Below are 19470 nucleotides of genomic sequence, written 5' to 3'. Positions count from 1 at the left end.
CTCTGGGTCTTACTACCCCCCTGGGTCTCTTCTCTCCTGGACTCTTCTGACGCAGACGTTGACCCCTCTGACTCCTCCCCCTCTCTTCGGCGGGCTTTAGGACCTGGCTCCCTACCCGGGCTGCCCACCTTGCCGCCCTCCTGTACATTTGAACTTGGCGCGCGTGCGCGTTTAACTTTCCTGATGACCGTTTCCTCGTTCCCTGACGAGGGTGTGGTCACTCCAGCCTCACGTTCTCCCTCTGCCTGCGCGCTCCCTGATCCCGATGCCTTGGACTCCTCCCCCCTACTGCACTCTGGGGGGGACGCTGGTCCGGATTTCCAGCTGCTACTCTCTGAGTCCCCTCTGGCCCCTTCTTCCCGAGGTGTCCCCCTGGGCACTCCCCTTGCCCTGACTATGGGGGCCTCTTTCTGTGAATCCTCCGAGTCACTGGAGAGACTCAGAGACCTCGGACTACTGTCGTCGCTGACATTTCCTTCAGACTCCTCCCCCTCGCTCTCCGTTTCCTCCCTCTCCTGTGACTCTGCTCCTGAACCCCTGACAATGTGGAATCAATATTTTTGCCTTAAACTGCAGCGCCATTAAAATAACTTCAAAGTAAGTGATTGATTGACAGAAATTGTCCTCCCAAAAAATAGAAATCAATCAACTAAAATTTCTTCTTCTTTTATGCTGATCAATCCTGCCCTGCATTTCTAACATTTAAACTTACATTTTATTTACTTAAAAGCATTTATAAAAAGCTCAATGTTTAAAAATATTTTAATCAGTATACCACACATAACATAAAAACAATTAAACCAGCATCCTAAAAACAGAGATACAACACAAAAACCAGTAAGCCAGAATTAAAAGGAAAAAACCCACCCCCAAACCCAGACAAACTCAATTTTATGCATCAGGGAAAGCGTAGGTAAAGAGATATATCTTTACAAGACATCTGAAGCAGCAAGTGGATACTATTTAACATAAAGCAGAATGAAGACCCTCTGCAGTGAAGGGGCGATGGAAAAAAAATCCTATTTCCAGACCACCACCCTGCAATATTTTGTAGAGCAAAATCATCCCCAGATTATCCAAATGGTCTTACAGGTCTATACTGGGGCCGTCAGGTATAAAACACACGGATGGCAAGTTAGCATGGCTTCAGGCACCATAGAAGAATAGGAATACTATATAGGAGTGACCCTATTTGCCTACTCTGCCTGCCAGTTCTCTGAGACCACACAGGCTGTTCACATTCCCTGTTTCCTGATCCTGGTAACTGGAGATGCCAGGATTCGAACCTGAAACCGTCTGCATACAACCTACATGCTCTGACACTTAGCTATGGTCCCATGGCTTAAAAAAGAATAATGACATAGCTCAGTCAGTAGAGCCTGAAGCTCTTCATCTCAGGGTCTTGAGTTTGAGCCCCGTGTTGGGGAAAAAGAATCCTGCTTTGCAGGGGGGTTGGACTAGATGCCCCTCAGGGTTCATTCCAATTCTAAAATTGTATGATTCTGTGGCTTCAATCTTCCCTGGTATATCTTCCCAGCCAGTGCAATGCCGTGCTGGTGCAAAGAGGAAGGTGCCATGCATCTTAGGGCATTGCACTAGGAAGGAAATCATGTACTGCTTGTCAACTTTTTCCCCTCACTTAAAAGGTAAAGGGACCCCTGACCGTTAAGTCCTGTGGCAAACGACTCTGGGGTTGCGGTGCTCATCTCACTGTACTGGCCGAGGGAGCCAGCGTACAGCTTCTGGGTCATGTGGCCAGCATGACTAAGCCGCTTCTGGCGAACCAGAGCAGCGCACGGAAATGCCGTTTACCTTCCTGCCAGAGCAGTACCTATTTATCTACTTGCACTTTGACATGCTTTTGAACTGCTAGGTTGGCAGGAGCAGGGACCGAGCAACGGGAGCTCACCCTGTCACGGGGATTCGAACCGCCGACCTTCTGATCGGCAAGCCCTAGGCTCTCCAAAAGTCCCTTTTAGAACAACCAAACATCATGGAGCATCTTTATAACAGGACGCCACCATCATCACCAGTGGTTTCCACTTCATTCCACAAAGGCAGAGCTAGCTCTTTGCACCCAACTTAAGGGACACATTAGGCCAAAACAGGAGTTGCCCCGGATTTAAAACACTTTTATGCCCCAGCTGGACATATGCCCAGTGTCCCAACTCCTGAGCGAAACAACTGAAACTACTTCTAAACCCCTGCTGTGCTGGTGACAAACAGCACATTTAACAAAAGTGCCTCCTGGCTTCTGCTAATAAAAGCCACAGACTTCCTTTGATGCTGTAATGATTGCTACAAATTGCAAAACTAAGTCATGGGGAAACAGTTGCAACAATATCGATTCGCTGGTAAAGAGGAAAAGGGGGAGAAAAAGGCTCTAACAAATTCCTCTCGCTCACAACTGCTGGCCAACGCTGCACAGCAGCAAAATATTGGCTGTGTGACTCAAATATTCTTTTCAGGGAGAGTTGAATGTGCACACATTGGGCGGTCTTACACACACACACACACACACACACACACTGCAGCTCCTTGTTGCATTCTCATAGGCCCATATAAGATCAGCGTAAACAGTTGGGTGGTTGAGCACTTACTGTTCCCAACCCTAACCCTGCAGAAAGCCATGTAATTAGAATTTAATTTGATTCTGACCTGTTTTTAGGAGGTAATTTAATTATTGTTTGATTTTATACCAATGTTATATATGTGATGTTAGCCGCCCTGAGCCTGACTTTGGCCGGGGAGGGTGGGATATAAATAAAAGTGGTATTATTATTATTATTATTATTATTATTATTATTATTATTATTATTATCATATTATTATTATTATTAATAATAATAATAATCAGGGGCTCATATATTAAGCTGCATTAATTGTTTATTGTTTGCTCTTGCTTTGCCGATATGCTACTGTGTCTTACGTTGTGCTTTTGGTGTTGTTAGGTAAAGGCATAGCTGGGCCCCAAATGGGCATGCAGGCACTTTGCAAACCTTGACAATCATCTGATCCTCAGGACTTGAAAAAGGGGGACCTGCCAGAGCATGCAGCCCCTTGCTTCTTCCCCTCTGGCCATACCACCATTAATCCCAGAAGTCTTCAATAAACCCTAGTTCCCCATGATAGCTGAACAAGGAAACTATGGGTTGCACCCAACATTAGTCCTACTCAGAGTAAACCTAGTGAAATTAGTAAGAATCACTAAATTAGATCTCCTAATTTCAATGGTCCTACTCCCGAGTAAAACTTGGTTGTATACAAGGCTATGGTTACAAGGCATATTAAGCAGAGAGTTAAGACCCTGGCTTTTCCTTAACCATAGCTTCCCAGTTCCAATGCAATGGATGCTATGGTGAAGACTTCCAGGGTTAATTGTGTTGAGAAGGGAAGAGAAAAGTGGCTGCACAAGGATGAAGCACGTGTGTATCACAGCTTATTAAACTGTGATAGTCCAAACCATCATCATCATCATTATTATTATTATTATTATTATTATTACTACTACTACTACTACTATTATTATTATCCAAATTAGGCAAGCAACTATGTCCTGCCAGTCTTAATTTCCAGCTATGCATACCAACTTTTTTTAAAAGAGTTAGCTGAGGCTCATGATGATCCAAGTGCCACAACTGCAAAATAATAATACTACGGAAGTGAAAATTTAATACATCCCATTAATGGCAGCACTGCACCTTTACAGTATGAAAAGGTGGCACCAAGATAAAACTGATAATGCAACTGGTATTGCCAATTAGCTGTTTGCTTTCGGGTTCTTTATATAGACCTCTCTGACGTGATCCTTGACACTGCAAAGGTAACCAGCACTAGCAACGGGGAATGCCTTCTTTATATATAACTCTCAGCGGAGACATATCTGTGATGGCTCACTGCAGCCCTGAGCTCCTCAGTGACCGGGATGCATATCATTTGCAAACACAAAATCAAAACAAAACGTCCCCAGGAACAAATCAAAACATACCCAAGACAGTTTTCATCTGTTTTGGTACGCTTTTGGCTTTTAGGTGGCCTTGCGCTCTGTAACTTGCAAAAATAAGAGCACAAAAGGTTTGGGAAAATATTGTTTTTCGATACAGCTGGTAAATGCCAGTGATCTGTATCAAAGGAGCACTCTGCTGGCAGGAGGTCTCTTTCCATTTCATAGGGTGGGTTTTGGTTTTTTTATGTAGTTCTCCTTTACTACGCTCTGTAATCTTGAAAGGGGGTTGAGGGGGGGAAGCAAGAAAAGAAAAACAACTCTGGAATTTTAAATCAACAGCCTAGTGAGTATCAAAACAGAAATCTGGCCTGCAAATTTAATAGCAAAGTTGGGTTGATGGATGGATGAATAGGAAACCCGAATCTGATTTATACAGATGGTTTGAAACTATTTGCAAAGCTTCTCTTTGGTGCCTCAAAAGGTAGCAGTAAAACAAATCGTAAAGATAACAAGCTGTGATTGCCCAATATGAAATTCAATGTAAAGGAAAAGTTGTCAAATTTTCACAATACAATTACTTCTATTCCACCCTCTCCCATAACCAGCCCAGCAAACCGGAGGGAAATTTGAAAAGATTTGGGGCTGCCACATCATATTTTCAATTATACTCGCACCCTACCCTTTCTCCAGTTATGGTATTCCACTGCCCATCACAAGTTTAAAATCATAGTTTTGTGGAGTTGGGAACCCCCAGTTGTTGCGCCCGGTGCGGCCGGCCCCCCCCCTGCACCCCCCACGCTACACCACTGCCCCCACCCCCAAATAACCCTATATATCTACAGGGTCCGCCAACTCTCCAAAGCAAATCTGGTCAGCATGCAGCTTGCAAGAGGGAGGAGAGGAAGGGAGAGTCCTGGTGCCGGAGTTTAAGCCCATTCTGCTAGCGGATGCTCACAATGGGATTTCACCCAAGGAGTCTTACTTCTGAACAAACGTGAATGGGATTAGGTTGCATGCCTAATTTGCAACACGCATTCCCATTCTGAAAAGATCCAAGTCAGGATTAGGATATTCAACAAATTCAGACCACCTATCGCTTATAATCTATAAAATGGATGTGGCTGTATCAGCCATCATCTCAAAAATATGAACTCCTTCATATTCTTCCCTTCAATACAACATACGCCATAATTATTCTGAGTAACTGGCCAGATCCCAATATGCACTGAATACTCATTCTCTGTGGAAGGTTTCCATCCCCTGAGCACCTATTGCCCAATTGTAGCTGGAAATTTATCTGTACTGTCACCAGGAGTCTCTGATGCTCTGCCAGGGCCAGACGAAGCAGAGGGGGCTTGCTAAGCCATGTGCCTGTGTGCTTGGCAACCTCCCCCCCCCCCACTCCACAGTCAAACCCCACCCCCCTTTCAGAAACTTTGCTCCTCCAATTGTCAGCAACATTTGATTGAGTTGCAACTCCCTGCTGCTCGGGCAGTCAGCTAAGGGACTCTGCAAGCAGATGTAGAAAGCTGGAGCCAAATAGCTGACCTCTCGCTGTGAGCTTGCTGTAGATCTGCGAGTTCACTTCCTTGTCACGCATGTAGCATCGGATCTCTTCCACAGCCTCACGGATGATGGTAACGGCGAGGACAAAGCCCTAGGAGAGAGCGGGAGGGAGAGGGGTCATTGAAAATGTGTGGATAAAAGCCCAAGGAACTCCCACTCCGTGCATGGAAAGCCACTGAATGTTGGGAATACATTCTGGAGTGTGCGGCCTACCAGATGATATACGGTGACACTTTTCATTAAAATTTGTCAGACTCTATAGAGAAAGCTAAGCATTGAGCTGTGTCTTCCTTTAAAAAGGAGCTCCACAAAACCTTAAAGCTAAACATTCTTCGTGTTTTAAGTACCTGGGCAGCTCCAGAGGACCTGTTTGTTTATTTATTGAGTATATATCCTGATCTGCTTGCACAACGTTTATGAGGACATTAAATTATACGACAATGAGCACTCATCTTGCCTTATTCCTGATTTGGTTGTGGAGTGTTTATACATCTTTCCATTAGCCATTTGTTCATTACAAACTTTTCAGGTCAGTTCTCTGCCATGTTCCTATGTGCAAAAAGGGTGTAGATTTTATGCATCCGTAAGCTGACTGCATATTTATAAACTGAATGTTTTGGTAATCATCTGTCATGAAAGGGTCAAATGATAGCTACCAGGACTAAGGACCACTTGGTTATATATTTATATAATCCGCACTGAGATTCTTAGCACTCAATGTATGTTAAATGCCTTGATGTCCTTCACTGGCTGGTGAAGACTATTTTATTCCAGCATGTTTTTGGCAACAGACTAGTTTTAAGGAAAGGATTTTCTATAGTGCTGTGTTGTTTTTACTATCTGCATTTTAATAGATTTGTTTTTGTATTCTATTTTTTATGTAATTTTATATTGTTTTAATTCTATTACAGTTTAATTGCTTTTTAGTTACTTTATATGTTTTAAAGCTTTCTGCATTTTAACCTTATTGTTTTAATTTCTGTAAGTTGCCTTAATTTCTGTTAGTTCCCAGTCTAGGGAAAAGGCAGGATAAATAAATATAATAACAACACAAACATATAATTATTAAACGCATTATCTTTTTTGTACTATGCTTATTCAATAACTTTTTTCTTTTAGTCTGTTTCTTTTTAAGAATCGCATTTGTTGCATGAGGGTGACAGAGTGCTTTAATCCACTGACGTTGCAAAAAACCTAAATTTCCATACCCTCCAACATTTCTCTGATGAAAATAGGGACATCCCATTCCATAATGATAATTTTACTATTTATACCCTACACCCCTTACTGGGTTGCTGCAGCCACTCTGGGCAGCTTCCAACATATATCAAAACATAATAAAACATTAAACATGTAAAAAAGACACCACCCTTCCCTATTCAGGATTGCCTTCGAGAGTCAGATAATTCCATCCCCTCCAACATTTCTCCAGTGAAAATATATCCTAAGGAAAAGTGGGACATTCCAGGATCAAATGAGAAACCTTCTCTAAATCAGGGACATCCCTGGAAAATAGGGGCACTTGGAGGGTCTGGCATAAGCATTTGAATCCCTACTGCAAAATACTGACAGTCTGGAGCAGAGGCAGGCAACCTAAGGCTGGCGGGGCTGGATATGGCCCAATTGCCTGTTCAATTCGGCCCGCGGACAGTCCGGGAGTCAGCATGTTTTTACATGAGTTGAATGTGTCCTTTTATTTAAAATGCATCTATGGGTTATTTGTGGGGCATAGGAATTCATTCAATTTTATTTTTTCCCCAAAATATAGTCTGGGCTACCACATGGTCTGAGACACGGGTGGCGCTGTGGGTAAAAGCCTCAGCGCCTAGGGCTTGCCGATTGAAAGGTCGGCGGTTCGAATCCCCGGGGAGGGGTGCGCTCCCGTCGTTCGGTCCCAGCGCCTGCCAACCTAGCAGTTCGAAAGCACCCTTAAGTGCAAGTAGATAAATAGGGACCGCTTACTAGCGGGAAGGTAAACGGCTTTTCCGTGTGCGGCTCTGACTTGCCAGAGCAGCTTCGTCACGCTGGCCACGTGACCCGGAAGGCATTCCTTGTTTTGTTTTTTAAAAAACCCAGTGCACAACAATATCCAAAAGAACTTTCTCAATGTTGACACACAAGTCACTTAATATTTCTTTTCCTTACCTGTATCATGAAATTATAATTTGTTACTTCAATGCAATTAAGCCCTACCCACCTGCCACAACGCCTCCTCAAAGGAAACTAATCTGTCTGGCTAATTTCAGGGCATCCCTTGCAAAACTTCTCATGAACAGAAGTGCATTGCTAAATGCCCTCAAGGCTTGGGGACGCTTTGCAAAGCAATGCAAATCCTTCTGAGGGGATACACGACAGCTGCACAAATTTGGAAGTCACTGCATGAAGCCAGCCCTAAGGGGGTTTCATGATTTCTCCTTTGAGGGCACCAAGTTGTCATGGCATGCATGTGCCCCGCTCACCCCAAAAAGATAGAAATCTCCTCTGGCACTTATAGACTTTATATACCATGGCTTCTGAATGTTTTGCCGCATTTCAAACTATTGTTTTTAATTAGCATTCTGAGAAAGAGTCCAAAAACATAGCTCGTTATTGCTACAGGCAACACACAAAGTGATAAGCCACTGTGATGTATTTTTATGATACAGCAGTATATATTTTTTATAAATCATCTAGATGCATTTGGCAATCCAGGATTTCAAATAATCACTCCTCCCCCCCCCAAAAAAAACCCTTTATGTTCTGCCTCACTAAGCCATCCCAAGTTGCTATTCTATACCAAAATGGTTGCATTAGCAGCCTGCAATGAACAAAAGGCCTTTTATATATAGCCCTGGCAGCTCACATGCTGAATTTCAATGGTTCGTGTGATGTGGGGCAAATCACAATGGCCTTATAGGTTTGCAAGCCAGCCTTGCAAAAACTACGGTAGCCTTTAACTTCTCTTTCCCAAGCCATAACAAATGAAACAGTGCAGCTACAGGCAAGCACCCGATTGTTGACACAATGGCATATATAAAATGAGGCCGCAGAATTCGGAATCACGAGAATCTCGGCTTTTGTTTAAACGGGTTCAAGTTTCTTGTCCTCGCAGCTGTAGAGGTATGCTTGAACAGGCAAAGTCTGCCGAAATCTCAGAAAGCTCGTGGCTGGGGGCTTCCAGTAGCTACCTTGAATATGTTTCCTGCCCTTCCCAATGACTAGCAAACCCAACAACGTGCAAAGGAGTTTAAATAAAAGGATGGTGCAAAACAAGACAATTTGGAAAGCCAATTAATTAATTGCTCTAACAGGTTTCAGGGAGGTGCAATTCAGACAAAGACACCACACTGTTCCAATCAAATTTAAAGCTACCCTCCTTGGCTTAAAATTAAAATAAAACCTTCCGGGAAAACTACACAGATTTGCCGCACAGCAACCCTGTCTGAACATCATATTAAGTAATATTAAAAACAAAAGCAAACAATGGTTTAATGTGAACAAGTTCCCATGGGCAGAGCCTAGTTTGTCATTTAAATCTAGACTTGGTGGGTTGCTTCATATATAATATAAAATAATTTATTATTTATACCCCGCCCATCTGGATGGGCTTCCCCAGCCACTCTGGGCAGCTTCCAACAAAGTATTAAAATACAGTGGTCAGTTAAGCATTAAAAACTTCCCTACACAGGGCTGCCTTCAGATGTCTTCCAAAAGTCTGGTAGTTGTTCTTCTCTTTGACATCTGGTGGGAGGGTGTTCCACAGGGTGGGCGCCACTACTGAGAAGGCCCTCTGCCTGGTTCCCTGTAACTTGGCTTCTCGTAGCGAGGGAACCGCCAGAAGGCCCTTGGCGCTGGACCTCAGTGTCCGGGCAGAACAATGGAGGTGGAGATGCTCCTTCAGGTATACTGGGCTGAGGCCGTTTAGGGCTTTCAAGGTCAGCACCAACACTTTGAATTGGGCTTGGAATCTTCCTGGGAAGATGCCCTGGGTTGACATCTTCACTGAGCTATCAACTTTGACCCCACAGTTTTGTTCATGGTTAGTGACCACCAGTTCAGACCACCATGGGCATATATATACAAAGTTAGGATTTTTAAATATTTTTTTCCCACTGGCTTTACACATGCTTACATTGAATTGCATTTGCCATTTTACTACCCATTCATCCAGTTTGGACTCCTTTTGGAGCTCCTTGAAATCCCACTTTATTTTCGTCGCTTTGAATGATTTGGCATCATCCACAAACTTGGCTACCATACTGCTCACCCCAAGCTCTAGATCATTTGGTTTAATATGGTGTACAAGCTTAATTCTGAACCCAACATACAAAATGTCTGAAACACTAGGCAAATAATATACAGGTGAAACTCAGAAAATTAGAATATCATGGAAAAGTTCATTTATTTCAGTAATTCAACTTAAAAGGTGAAACTAATATATGAGATAGACTCATGACATGCAAAGCAAGATATGTCAAACTTTTATTTGTTATAATTGGTCATGGAGCACAGCTGATGAAAGCCCCAAATTAACAATCCCAGAAAAATAGAATGTTAAATGAAATTAGCAAAACAAGGACTGCAAATAGAGCAATATTGGACCTCTGAGAAGTAGAAGCATGCATATGTACTCAGTGCTTGGTTTGGGCCCCTTTTGCATCAATTACTGCCTCAATGCGGCGTGGCATGGATGCTATCAGCCTGTGGAACTGCTGAGGTGTTATGGAAGACCAGGATGCTTCAATAGCAGCCTTCAGCTCTTCTGCATTGCTTGGTCTCATGTCTCTCATCTGTCTCTTCGCAATGCCCCATAGATTCTCTATGGGGTTCAGGTCAGGCGAATTTGCTGGCCAATCAAGCACAGTAATCCCATGGGCATTGAACCAGGTTTTAGTACTTTTGGCAGTGTGGGCAAGTGCCAAGGTCCTGCTGGAAAATGAAGTCAGCATCCCCATAAAGCTCATCTGCGGGGGGAAAGCATGATGTGCTCCAAAATCTCCTGGTAGATGGCTGCGTTGACCCTGGACTCAATGAAGCACAGTGGACCAACACCAGCTGATGACATGGCTCCCCAAATCAACATAGACTGTGGAAACTTCACACTGGACTTCAAGCATCTGGCATTGTGTGCCTCCCCATTCTTCCTCCAGACTCTGGGTCCTTGGTTTCCAAATGAGATGCAAAAGCTTCTCTCATCAGAAAAGATATTTGGGGAGCCATGTCACCTTTTAAGTTGAATTACTGAAATAAATGAACTTTTCCACGATATTCTAATTTTCCGAGTTTCACCTGTATAGTGAATTGTTGCGGGATTAACTGGTGGAACGTTCACATGATGTCTTACTCTTCCCAGGGTTAACCCAAGGGAATCTCCCTTAGCTGTACTCCTAGAATGACTGATTTATGGGATAAATTACCTTTTTTGGATCAAATATCCCTCGTGCATTTCCTTAGACCGCTGAAGGTCCCAATTTTGAATAGCAAACCTTTATTAGATCACTTTCGGCAGCTACAATTCCCAAACACATAAAGGACAGGCTTCATAAAACAAGCTAACAAAAACCATTTTAAGTTACGGCACCACTTGGATCTCTGAGATAAGGTAACAAAGGACATCTTGTATTCAAACACTGAAACTTTTCTTGAATAAATAAACTCGATACTACCTACCAAAGGAACCCAATACGTGTAAAGAGCACCGAGCCTCATTTCAGGAACAAATTGAGAACAGGCCAGAAACAAGAAGTAGAGGTTGAAGAAGTACTTGAATTGGTTGAACAGCACCTAAGAAACAGAGTGAGGAACAAGAAAGGCATTTGTAGCAGCACATCTAAGGTTAACATGGCTCACCATGGAAATGTTTAAGACAGCTTTTCGCAACCCGGTGCCCTCCCAAAGTTCTGGACTACAATTCCCATCAACTGGATGGAGCTGATGGGAGTTGTAGTTCAAAATATTGGGAGGATACCAAGTTGAAGGCTGTTCCAAGGCATCTAGCAACATTTTAGGAATTCAGCTAAAATGGAAAGCTTTAAGAAAAAAATGCAAACTCCAACACATTCCAGGACATTAAAGATATGGAGTCAACTGTGGCTCCCCCATCTATTTTTCCCATTACAGCACAAGTTTAAATGCTGCATCTATACGGAAAGGACAGTGTGTCCATTGATACATATATCACATGGAAAGAGGACTGAAATGGGGAAAGTCCCAATTTCAGCCCCTACTCTTCCCTCCATTCAGTTGTGTTGGACTGGGAAATTCCTCAGCGACTTCTTCACTATTGTAGGCAACAGGATGGCTTTTTGGGGCACAGACAGGGAGAAGTAAAATTAAGCTTCACTTAAATGCAGAAGAGTAGATTGAGCCAATCCAGGTTACAGCTGCCTTAATTGCCCACTCCAAATAAACCACTGGCACTCAACACTCAAATATCAATAGAAGAGGAAAGCACACGGTTTTTCAACATGGAATACATACCCCTGGCAGGAAAGTGAAAAAGTTGTACTTCTGGTTGTTGATCACATTGCGTGGGTATCGCTGGTCCCTCTTTTCTGGATGGCCAAGCCAAACCGTTCGAGGCCTTGGGTCTCTTCTTCCACAACATCTTAGGCACTCGCAACATCTGTAGGAGGTGGGGGGAGTATTTAAAACGTATTGCATTGAGGACAGCTATCATAAGAGCCGTTGTTGGATCAGTCCTTGGGCCCATACGGTCTAGGATTCCATTTTCAACAATGGCCAACCAGGAAGCCCACAGGATGCCAAGAAGACAATGACCTTTCCCAGTCAGATGAATGGGATACAAATAATACAATTATTATTATAAAAATTATGAGAGGCTCCATCCCATGACCTTCCTTGAGGACAAGGAACTTGCTTAAACAACAAACAAACCCTAAAACTACACACAGCCAAGATTGTTACACCAGTACAGTATGATCACAGAATATTCTTTGCCGCCAATTACCAGAAATATAGACAATTACAGACAGGGTATAGACAATCAAATGTCGGGGGTCTGCTACTACCATAGCTGAAATACATACCCTCCAACATTTCTCTGGTGAAAATAGGGACGTCCCATTCCATAATGATAATTTTACTATTTATACCCCACACATCTTACTGGTTTGCCCCAGGCACACTGGGCAGCTCCCAACATATATAAAAAATAAGAAAACATTAAACATTTTTTTAAAAAACCACTTCCCTATACAGGATTGCCTTCAGATGGCTCAGGGATTGGATAACTCCATACCCTCCAACATTTCTCCAATGAAAATAGGGACATCCTAAGGAAAAGTGGGACATTCTGGGATAAAATCAGAAACTGGGACAGTTTCTAAAAATCAGGGACATCCCTGGAAAATAGGGACACTTGGAGGGTCTGGAAATACAGTCACACAACTGTGAAAAATGAACTTGTAAGCCACACCCTAGCCTCCCCTTGTGATCCCGAAGGAACAAGCACACTCCAGCATTCATCCAGGAATTCACCTGAACTTAGCTCTTAGGCAAATTCTCTCCATTCCTTCAAAGCCTTCGCTGCCCAGTAATCCCAGAAGAGGCCTAAACTACTGATAAGCAGGGAAAGCAGCTGCTTAGTTTTGGGGTTTTAAAAATGTAATTAGCTGCTTGCTTCTCCTCTTAAATACCCTGCATCCAATCAGAGACGACCTTCCTGGTTGTTAATCAGGTGCCAGAAACTGCCAATGGCCACATCCAACCACTCTTTGAGCAAAGGCTGATTAAATGTTTGTTCCTGTGCGTCTGTGTTGAGAGGTATTTGTTTAGCCCCATTGCCTTAAGACTTCAGTCCTAAACACATTATTTGGGGAGTAAGCCCCCACTGCAACTGGGGAGACACTTTTCTAAAATAACATTATTGGCATTCTACTGGATTCCACTGTCCCTATTAGGGTTGTCAGTTTTTCCCCTGGCCTCTGTAGCAGGGTCTGTTTAATCACAGACATCAGCAGCTGATCTTAATCTGCACATTGTGAAAAATCCCAGGTTGATTTCTGGAGCTGAAATTGATGAAAAAGGCATAAGTGAGGTGAGGTGCTTATTTTTACCTGGTCAGCTTGGCAACTGTAGTTCCTGTCTGCCTGCAGTAGCTGTTGCGTCAGTTCTGAATAAGGATGCTACCCATTTAACCCAGTGTTAAATAAGCACAGGCTTATTTCTCCATCCTTTCGGAAAGATCCTACGTCCTCCAGAGTAGAAAGCAGAGCAGCAATGGGAACCTTTGACCCACAAGTTGCTACTGAACTACAACTCCCATCAGCCCTAGCAATCATGGCCAATGCCCAGGCGTGATAGGAGTTGTTGTTCAGGAACTGGACGATGGGAGTTGTAGTTCAGCAATTCCCATGATGGGAGCCCCAAACATTTCCCACATTAGAGTGTTTGGGTCAGACTTTCTCAACCTGTGGGTCCCCAGATGTTGTTGAACTACAACTCCCATCACCCCTAGCTAGCAAGGCCAGAGCTCAGGGATGATGGGAGTTGTAGTCCAACAACATCTGGGGACCCACAGGTTGAGAACTGCTGCTTTGGGTTGAATCCCTACTCAGCTATAAAGCTCACTGGATGACCTTGGGCAAACCATGCCTATCTAAGCCGGCCTCACGGGGTTGTTAGTTAGCTAAATAAAGGAGGGCAGGTTATACTTGTACCAAGAACCAATATTTTCTCTTGGGTTTCATTTCCCTCTGACCTCACTGCTAACATTCCCAGCTGCTGCTGCAGTACTTCATGCTTTGATGAAATGGACCCTAGTCCACTAAACTTTAGGCCATAGGAATATGAAAGCTACCTTTCATCATGTCAGAATACTAGTCCAACAAGCTCTGCCTGGCAGAGGCTCTGGATATTTCAGACCGGGGTCTCCCTGAGCCCTACCTGGAGATGCATGGGTGTAGCCAGGATTTATGTTGTGGAGGAACAGGACACCCACCTGCCCTCATCCTCTGTCTGGCTCTGTCTAGCAGATTCGGAACAAAATGTCTCAACGACAGTCGGGATGCCAGTTGTGTCACTATAATGCATCCATGTGACCTCAGTGAGCATTTTGATTTCAAATATTCCAATTGTTTTCTACTTTTAGTTAAGTGTATTTATTTATTTATTTATTTACTTGATTGGAGGGGGGAGCTGCCCCGCTTCCCACCCCGCTGGCTATAGCCCATGATGCCAAGGATCAAATCTGGGATTTTCTGCATGCAAGTAATCTCCTGCCAACCTAGCAGTTCGAAAGCACATCAAAGTGGAAGTAGATAAATAGGTACTGCTCTGGCGGGAAGGTAAATGGCGTTTCCGTGCGCTGCTCTGGTTCGCCAGAAGCAGTTTAGTCATGCTGGCCACATGACCCAGAAGCTGTATGCTGGCTCCTTCAGCTAATAAAAAACTCGTAGAGCGAAAAAACTCGCAGAACGAATTAATTTCATCTTGCGGGGCACCACTGTACAGTGGTACCTTGGGTTACATACACTTCAGGTTACATACGCTTCAGGTTACAGACTCCGCTAACCCAGAAATAGTACCTCGGGTTAAGTACTTTGCTTCAGGATGAGAACAGCGAGGAAGCAGCAGAAGGCCCCATTAGCTAAAGTGGTGCTTCAGGTTAAGAACAGTTTCAGGTTAAGTACGGAGCTCCGGAACAAATTAAGTACTTAACCTGAGGTACCACTGTAATGGGTTCTGGATGTTAACCCTGATTCTTGCTATGGCCAAAAGTATAAGGCTGCAGATCCAAACCACCTTCACCAGTCTTAAGGACACAAGCAAAGTACATGTGCTTAACGCTCAGGGCTCCACCCTTCTTTTTACAATGTTTTGCTCACATAGCCTGCAGGGTATTATTGCAACACAGGTGAAGCTTGAGAAGGCAATAAAAACTTTTCTTTATCAACAGATATATTGAACTCCTTGCGTCACCACTTGGTTGAGCCCAGCAAAGAACCTCTTACTTCATAAGAGACCTAAGGGAAACTCTCATCAACAGTCTGTTCCAATACTTTTTGCCTCAACCCAAAGATTAGCGCCCTGTTCTGTCCAGAACTTTATCCTATCCCACATTTTAATTTCCATTCTTGTCCTTAACTCTCCCATCCTGAGAAAGAATTCAGCCATTTGCACACTGCAAAAGTGGGAATAAGCCCTGTGGAATTCCTTGGGGCTTACTTCTGAGTAGACATGCATAGGATTGTAGTGTACATTTTGTTTTATCAGATGAACACAGCAAGCCACTGGTCTGGCTGATCCATCTGGGCCTTATGTAAGCTGCTCTGAACACTTTCAAAAAGTGACCTGGAAATTAAATGATAAAGTTTTAACTGAACTGCCAGAGCAACTTTCTATGTTCTAACTTGGGTTCACGGTCACTGCCTTTTGATCTGAATATGATAGTTAAGTACAGGTCTGTATACAATCTCAGAGTATGCGCTTGCGATTTGTCACCAAGCAACTGCCTTTAGTCAACACTGCCCTTTTAAAATGTGGGGTTTTTTGGGGGGGAGTATTGGGTTGTTGTTTGTATTTTGATTATATATTTTGTGGTTTTGTATTTTTTATTTTGTTCTGTGAACCGCTCTGAGGCCTCCGGGTATAGGGCGGTATATAAATTCAATAACTAATAATATGTAAATAACAAAAATAAATAAATAAATAAAAAACCATGGCGTACACTGCAGCACCCTTACAGCACATGCAGTTTAATGATTGAAACAAATCTCTTCCGTAATGGGCTGGTTTTGCAAAGGCTTGGGATACAGAGCAATGAAGCGAAACTCTCAAGCAGTTCATGTCTGAGGCTTAATTGCATTTTGTTTAACTTGCCAAAGCTGTAAGATCCAGAAAGTGGTAGGCTGAGGCACCTCCCCTTGATCGTAAAGTCAATGTTCCCTGTCACTCTCGTCACATCAATCATGATGAAAGTAAAAACAAATAAAACTAGAGCTGGAAAATGGAAGTAAATCCCTCATATAACTTTTGCCTGAGTAAATATATGTAGGGCTGGCTGCATGGCTGTAATCCTACATATGCTTACTTGAGAGTAAACATGCATAGGGTCAGGCTACAATGCTGATAGCCCAAGAAGGAAGTTTCATTTAACTACAAGAAACTTACTGTGAGTGCATGTGTGTAGAAACCAGTTGTAGGGTTTTGTTTTTAAATACAAGTGTGCAATCCTGAACACAGAAGGCTTCAATCCTATCACACTAACTTCCAAGATAACAAAGATAGGATCAGACTGTAAGACTGTAAGTAGAACTAACTTCCAAGATAACAAAGATAGGATCAGACTGTAAGACTGCAGTCCTACACAGACTAACTGTGTCGTCCTCCAGATTCAGGTAGGTAGCCGTGTTGGTCTGACACAGTCAAAAGAAATTTAAAAATTGTCCAGTAGCACCTTAGAGACCAACTAAGTTTGTTCTGGGTATAAGCTTCCCTGTGTATCTGGGTATCTGAAGAAGTGTGCATGCACACGAAAGCTTCTGATCCTGAAGCTGAGGCTCCAATACTTTGGCCACCTCATGAGAAGAGAAGACTCCCTGGAAAAGACCCTGATGTTGGGAAAGATGGAGGGCACAAGGAGAAGGGGACGACAGAGGACGAGATGGTTGGATAGTGTTCGCGAAGCTACCAGCATGAGTTTGACCAAACTGCAGGAGGCAGTGGGAGACAGGAGTGCCTGGCATGCTCTGGTCCATGGGGTCATGAGTCTTCTCTTCTCATGCGGTGGCCAAAGTATTGGAGCCTCAGCTTCAGGATCTGTCCTTCCAGTGAGCACTCAGGGTTGATTTCCTTAAGAATGGATGCATTTGATCTTCTTGCAGTCCGTGGGACTCTCAAGAGTCTCCTCCAGCACCATAATTCAAAAGCGTCAATTCTTCGGCAATCAGCCTTCTTTATGGTCCAGCTCTCACTTCCATACATCAGTAAGGACTAATTCTGAGTAAATGGGTGCAAACAGTTAGGCTGCAAAGGTTAATAATACACATCAATGTGATGCAATGGTTAGAATGTAGCAGTAGAAACACAGAGATTCAGCCATGGGTGATCTTGGGCCAATCTCTGACTGCATTCACACATAACACAAAAGTTATGGCTTATTTTAAGCATGGTTTGTTCAACAAACCATGAGTCATCTTACAGCTGAGCAAACATGCAATGGCTTGTTTCTCCAAAGCTTGATTTGTTTCCCATCTGCTCCTGTCTTGTGCCTCTGCAGCTTGGCGAGCATCTGGGGCAGAATTGGCCACCCCAGCTCAGCTCCGGCAGAGAATATTTCTGCTCAATTGCCAACAAAGTCCTTTGCGACCTAATCTTATGCAAATCTAGGTGTGTTCTAACAAAACACATTTATTTCACTGGGTTTAGGCAAACATGAAGAATCAGGATGTAGGGAAACGACAAGTAAAAAGATGTAGGGCTATGGGCATAGCCAAAGGGGGCAGCTGTCCCCCTCCCATAGATCAAGTAAAGCAATAGAAATACTTAGCTAACTGACCAGTCACTTCGGTTCAGCCCCCTCTAACAAAGTCCTGCTCCCCCCCCCCAACAAAAATCCTGGTTATGCCTATATTGATCTATGGGCTACTATTAAAATGAGGCTGCATTTTAAATTGTATTTTAACCCTGTCGCAGGAAACCCACCCCCCAATCATTCAGTTTGTACAAACTTCACACACACAAACACACACACACTCACTCACACTCACACACTATATACACTACGCTTCTGTTATAAATTCATAGAAAATCAACCATACATCGGATCTGCACTGTTCCACTTTTATTTTACTCCATGAAGGAAGGACTACAAAATGTGGAAGGTTTGATACAGGGCAGCCATAATCCTTTGAGCATACCAGGACATATACAGGAGCCCTGCCCAGTTGCTAACCCATATTTTAAATTGGTTCCCCCCCCATTATGTTTTTATTGTAATTTTACTGGTGTTAGCCTCCCTGAGCCTTGCTCTGGCCGGGGAGGGCGGGGTATAAATAAAAATTTGTTATTATTATTAGTAGTAGTAGGGCTGCAACTGTAAACACTCTCGGGGGGGGGGGATACCACTGAAACAAACAGAACTTATTTTAAGTTGGTGAAACTTGGGTACACCTTGAGTGGTACGAAGGGACTGTGTGGTCAAAGTCTCCCCTAACATGTAGGTACCTGAGATATAGAGTGCTTTCACATACAGGGGTTCAGGGCCCCACAACCCAGGGTTCCCCTGAAACTATATGCCAGAGAGTAGCAGCTGATGGGCACAAACAGTGCTGGAGTCAGCAGCTAGCCACCTTGAGCATTCCAGACTCTGCAGCAACTGACACTTGCCCTTTCTTTGTTCCTATATTTAAGTACATTTTATAATCAACAAACCAGACACGTGCATGGATACAGGTACTCATTTTATCAGGGCAGCAGAAGCAAACACCTCAAGCCTACCCCTTGGGGACTGCAGCCCTGTGAGGGTGCTGGGAAGGGAGTCTCTTAACAACAGAAACAAACAGTGAAGTCTGAGAGCAGTCCTGTACAGTCGTACCTCAGGTAAGAACTTAAATCGTTCCGGAGGTCCGTTCTTAACCTGAAACTGTTCTTAACCTGAGGTGCTAATAGGGCCTCCTGCTGCCACGCGATTTCTGTTCTCATCCTGAAGCAAAGTTCTTAACCCAAGGTACTATTTCTGGGTTAGAGGAGTCTGTAACCTGAAGCGTCTGTAACCCGAGATACCACTGTATAGGGAAGTTTTTGATCTTTGATGGTTATTTATTTATTTCTGGAAGCTGTCCAGAGTGGCTGGGGCTGATGGGTGGCATATGAAACAACAACAACAACAGTGACCAAACCAAAACAGCAGAAGTGGATTTATATTTGTGGTGTGCATACACCAACAATTTTATTCCTTGTAGTTATCATAGTGTTATTTAAAATAGAAAACTAAGCATGCTCAGAATTTTTTTTTT

The 19470-nt window shown here is 43.5% G+C and overlaps 1 protein-coding gene across 4 annotated transcripts in view; it reads right to left on the bottom strand.

Annotated features, from left to right (window-relative positions):
- The window catches only part of ATP9A (ATPase phospholipid transporting 9A (putative)), a gene marked incomplete at its 5' end in the record, with an annotated part of 94483 nt that overhangs the window by 55409 nt on the left and 19604 nt on the right, over window positions 1–19470 (bottom strand). For all 4 annotated transcript variants that reach the window (XM_083446780.1, XM_083446779.1, XM_083446781.1 and 1 more), the window contains 3 exons: window positions 5495–5603; window positions 11162–11275; window positions 11972–12116. In XM_083446780.1, the coding sequence (XP_083302906.1) occupies window positions 5495–5603; window positions 11162–11275; window positions 11972–12116 (368 nt within the window). The remainder of the gene's footprint in view (window positions 1–5494; window positions 5604–11161; window positions 11276–11971; window positions 12117–19470) is intronic.

This window comes from Podarcis tiliguerta (genome assembly GCF_965153285.1).
Source record: "Podarcis tiliguerta genome assembly, chromosome: 6".
Classification (NCBI taxonomy): Eukaryota; Metazoa; Chordata; class Lepidosauria; order Squamata; family Lacertidae; genus Podarcis; species Podarcis tiliguerta.
This window is presented reverse-complemented; position numbering and strand designations above follow the sequence as displayed.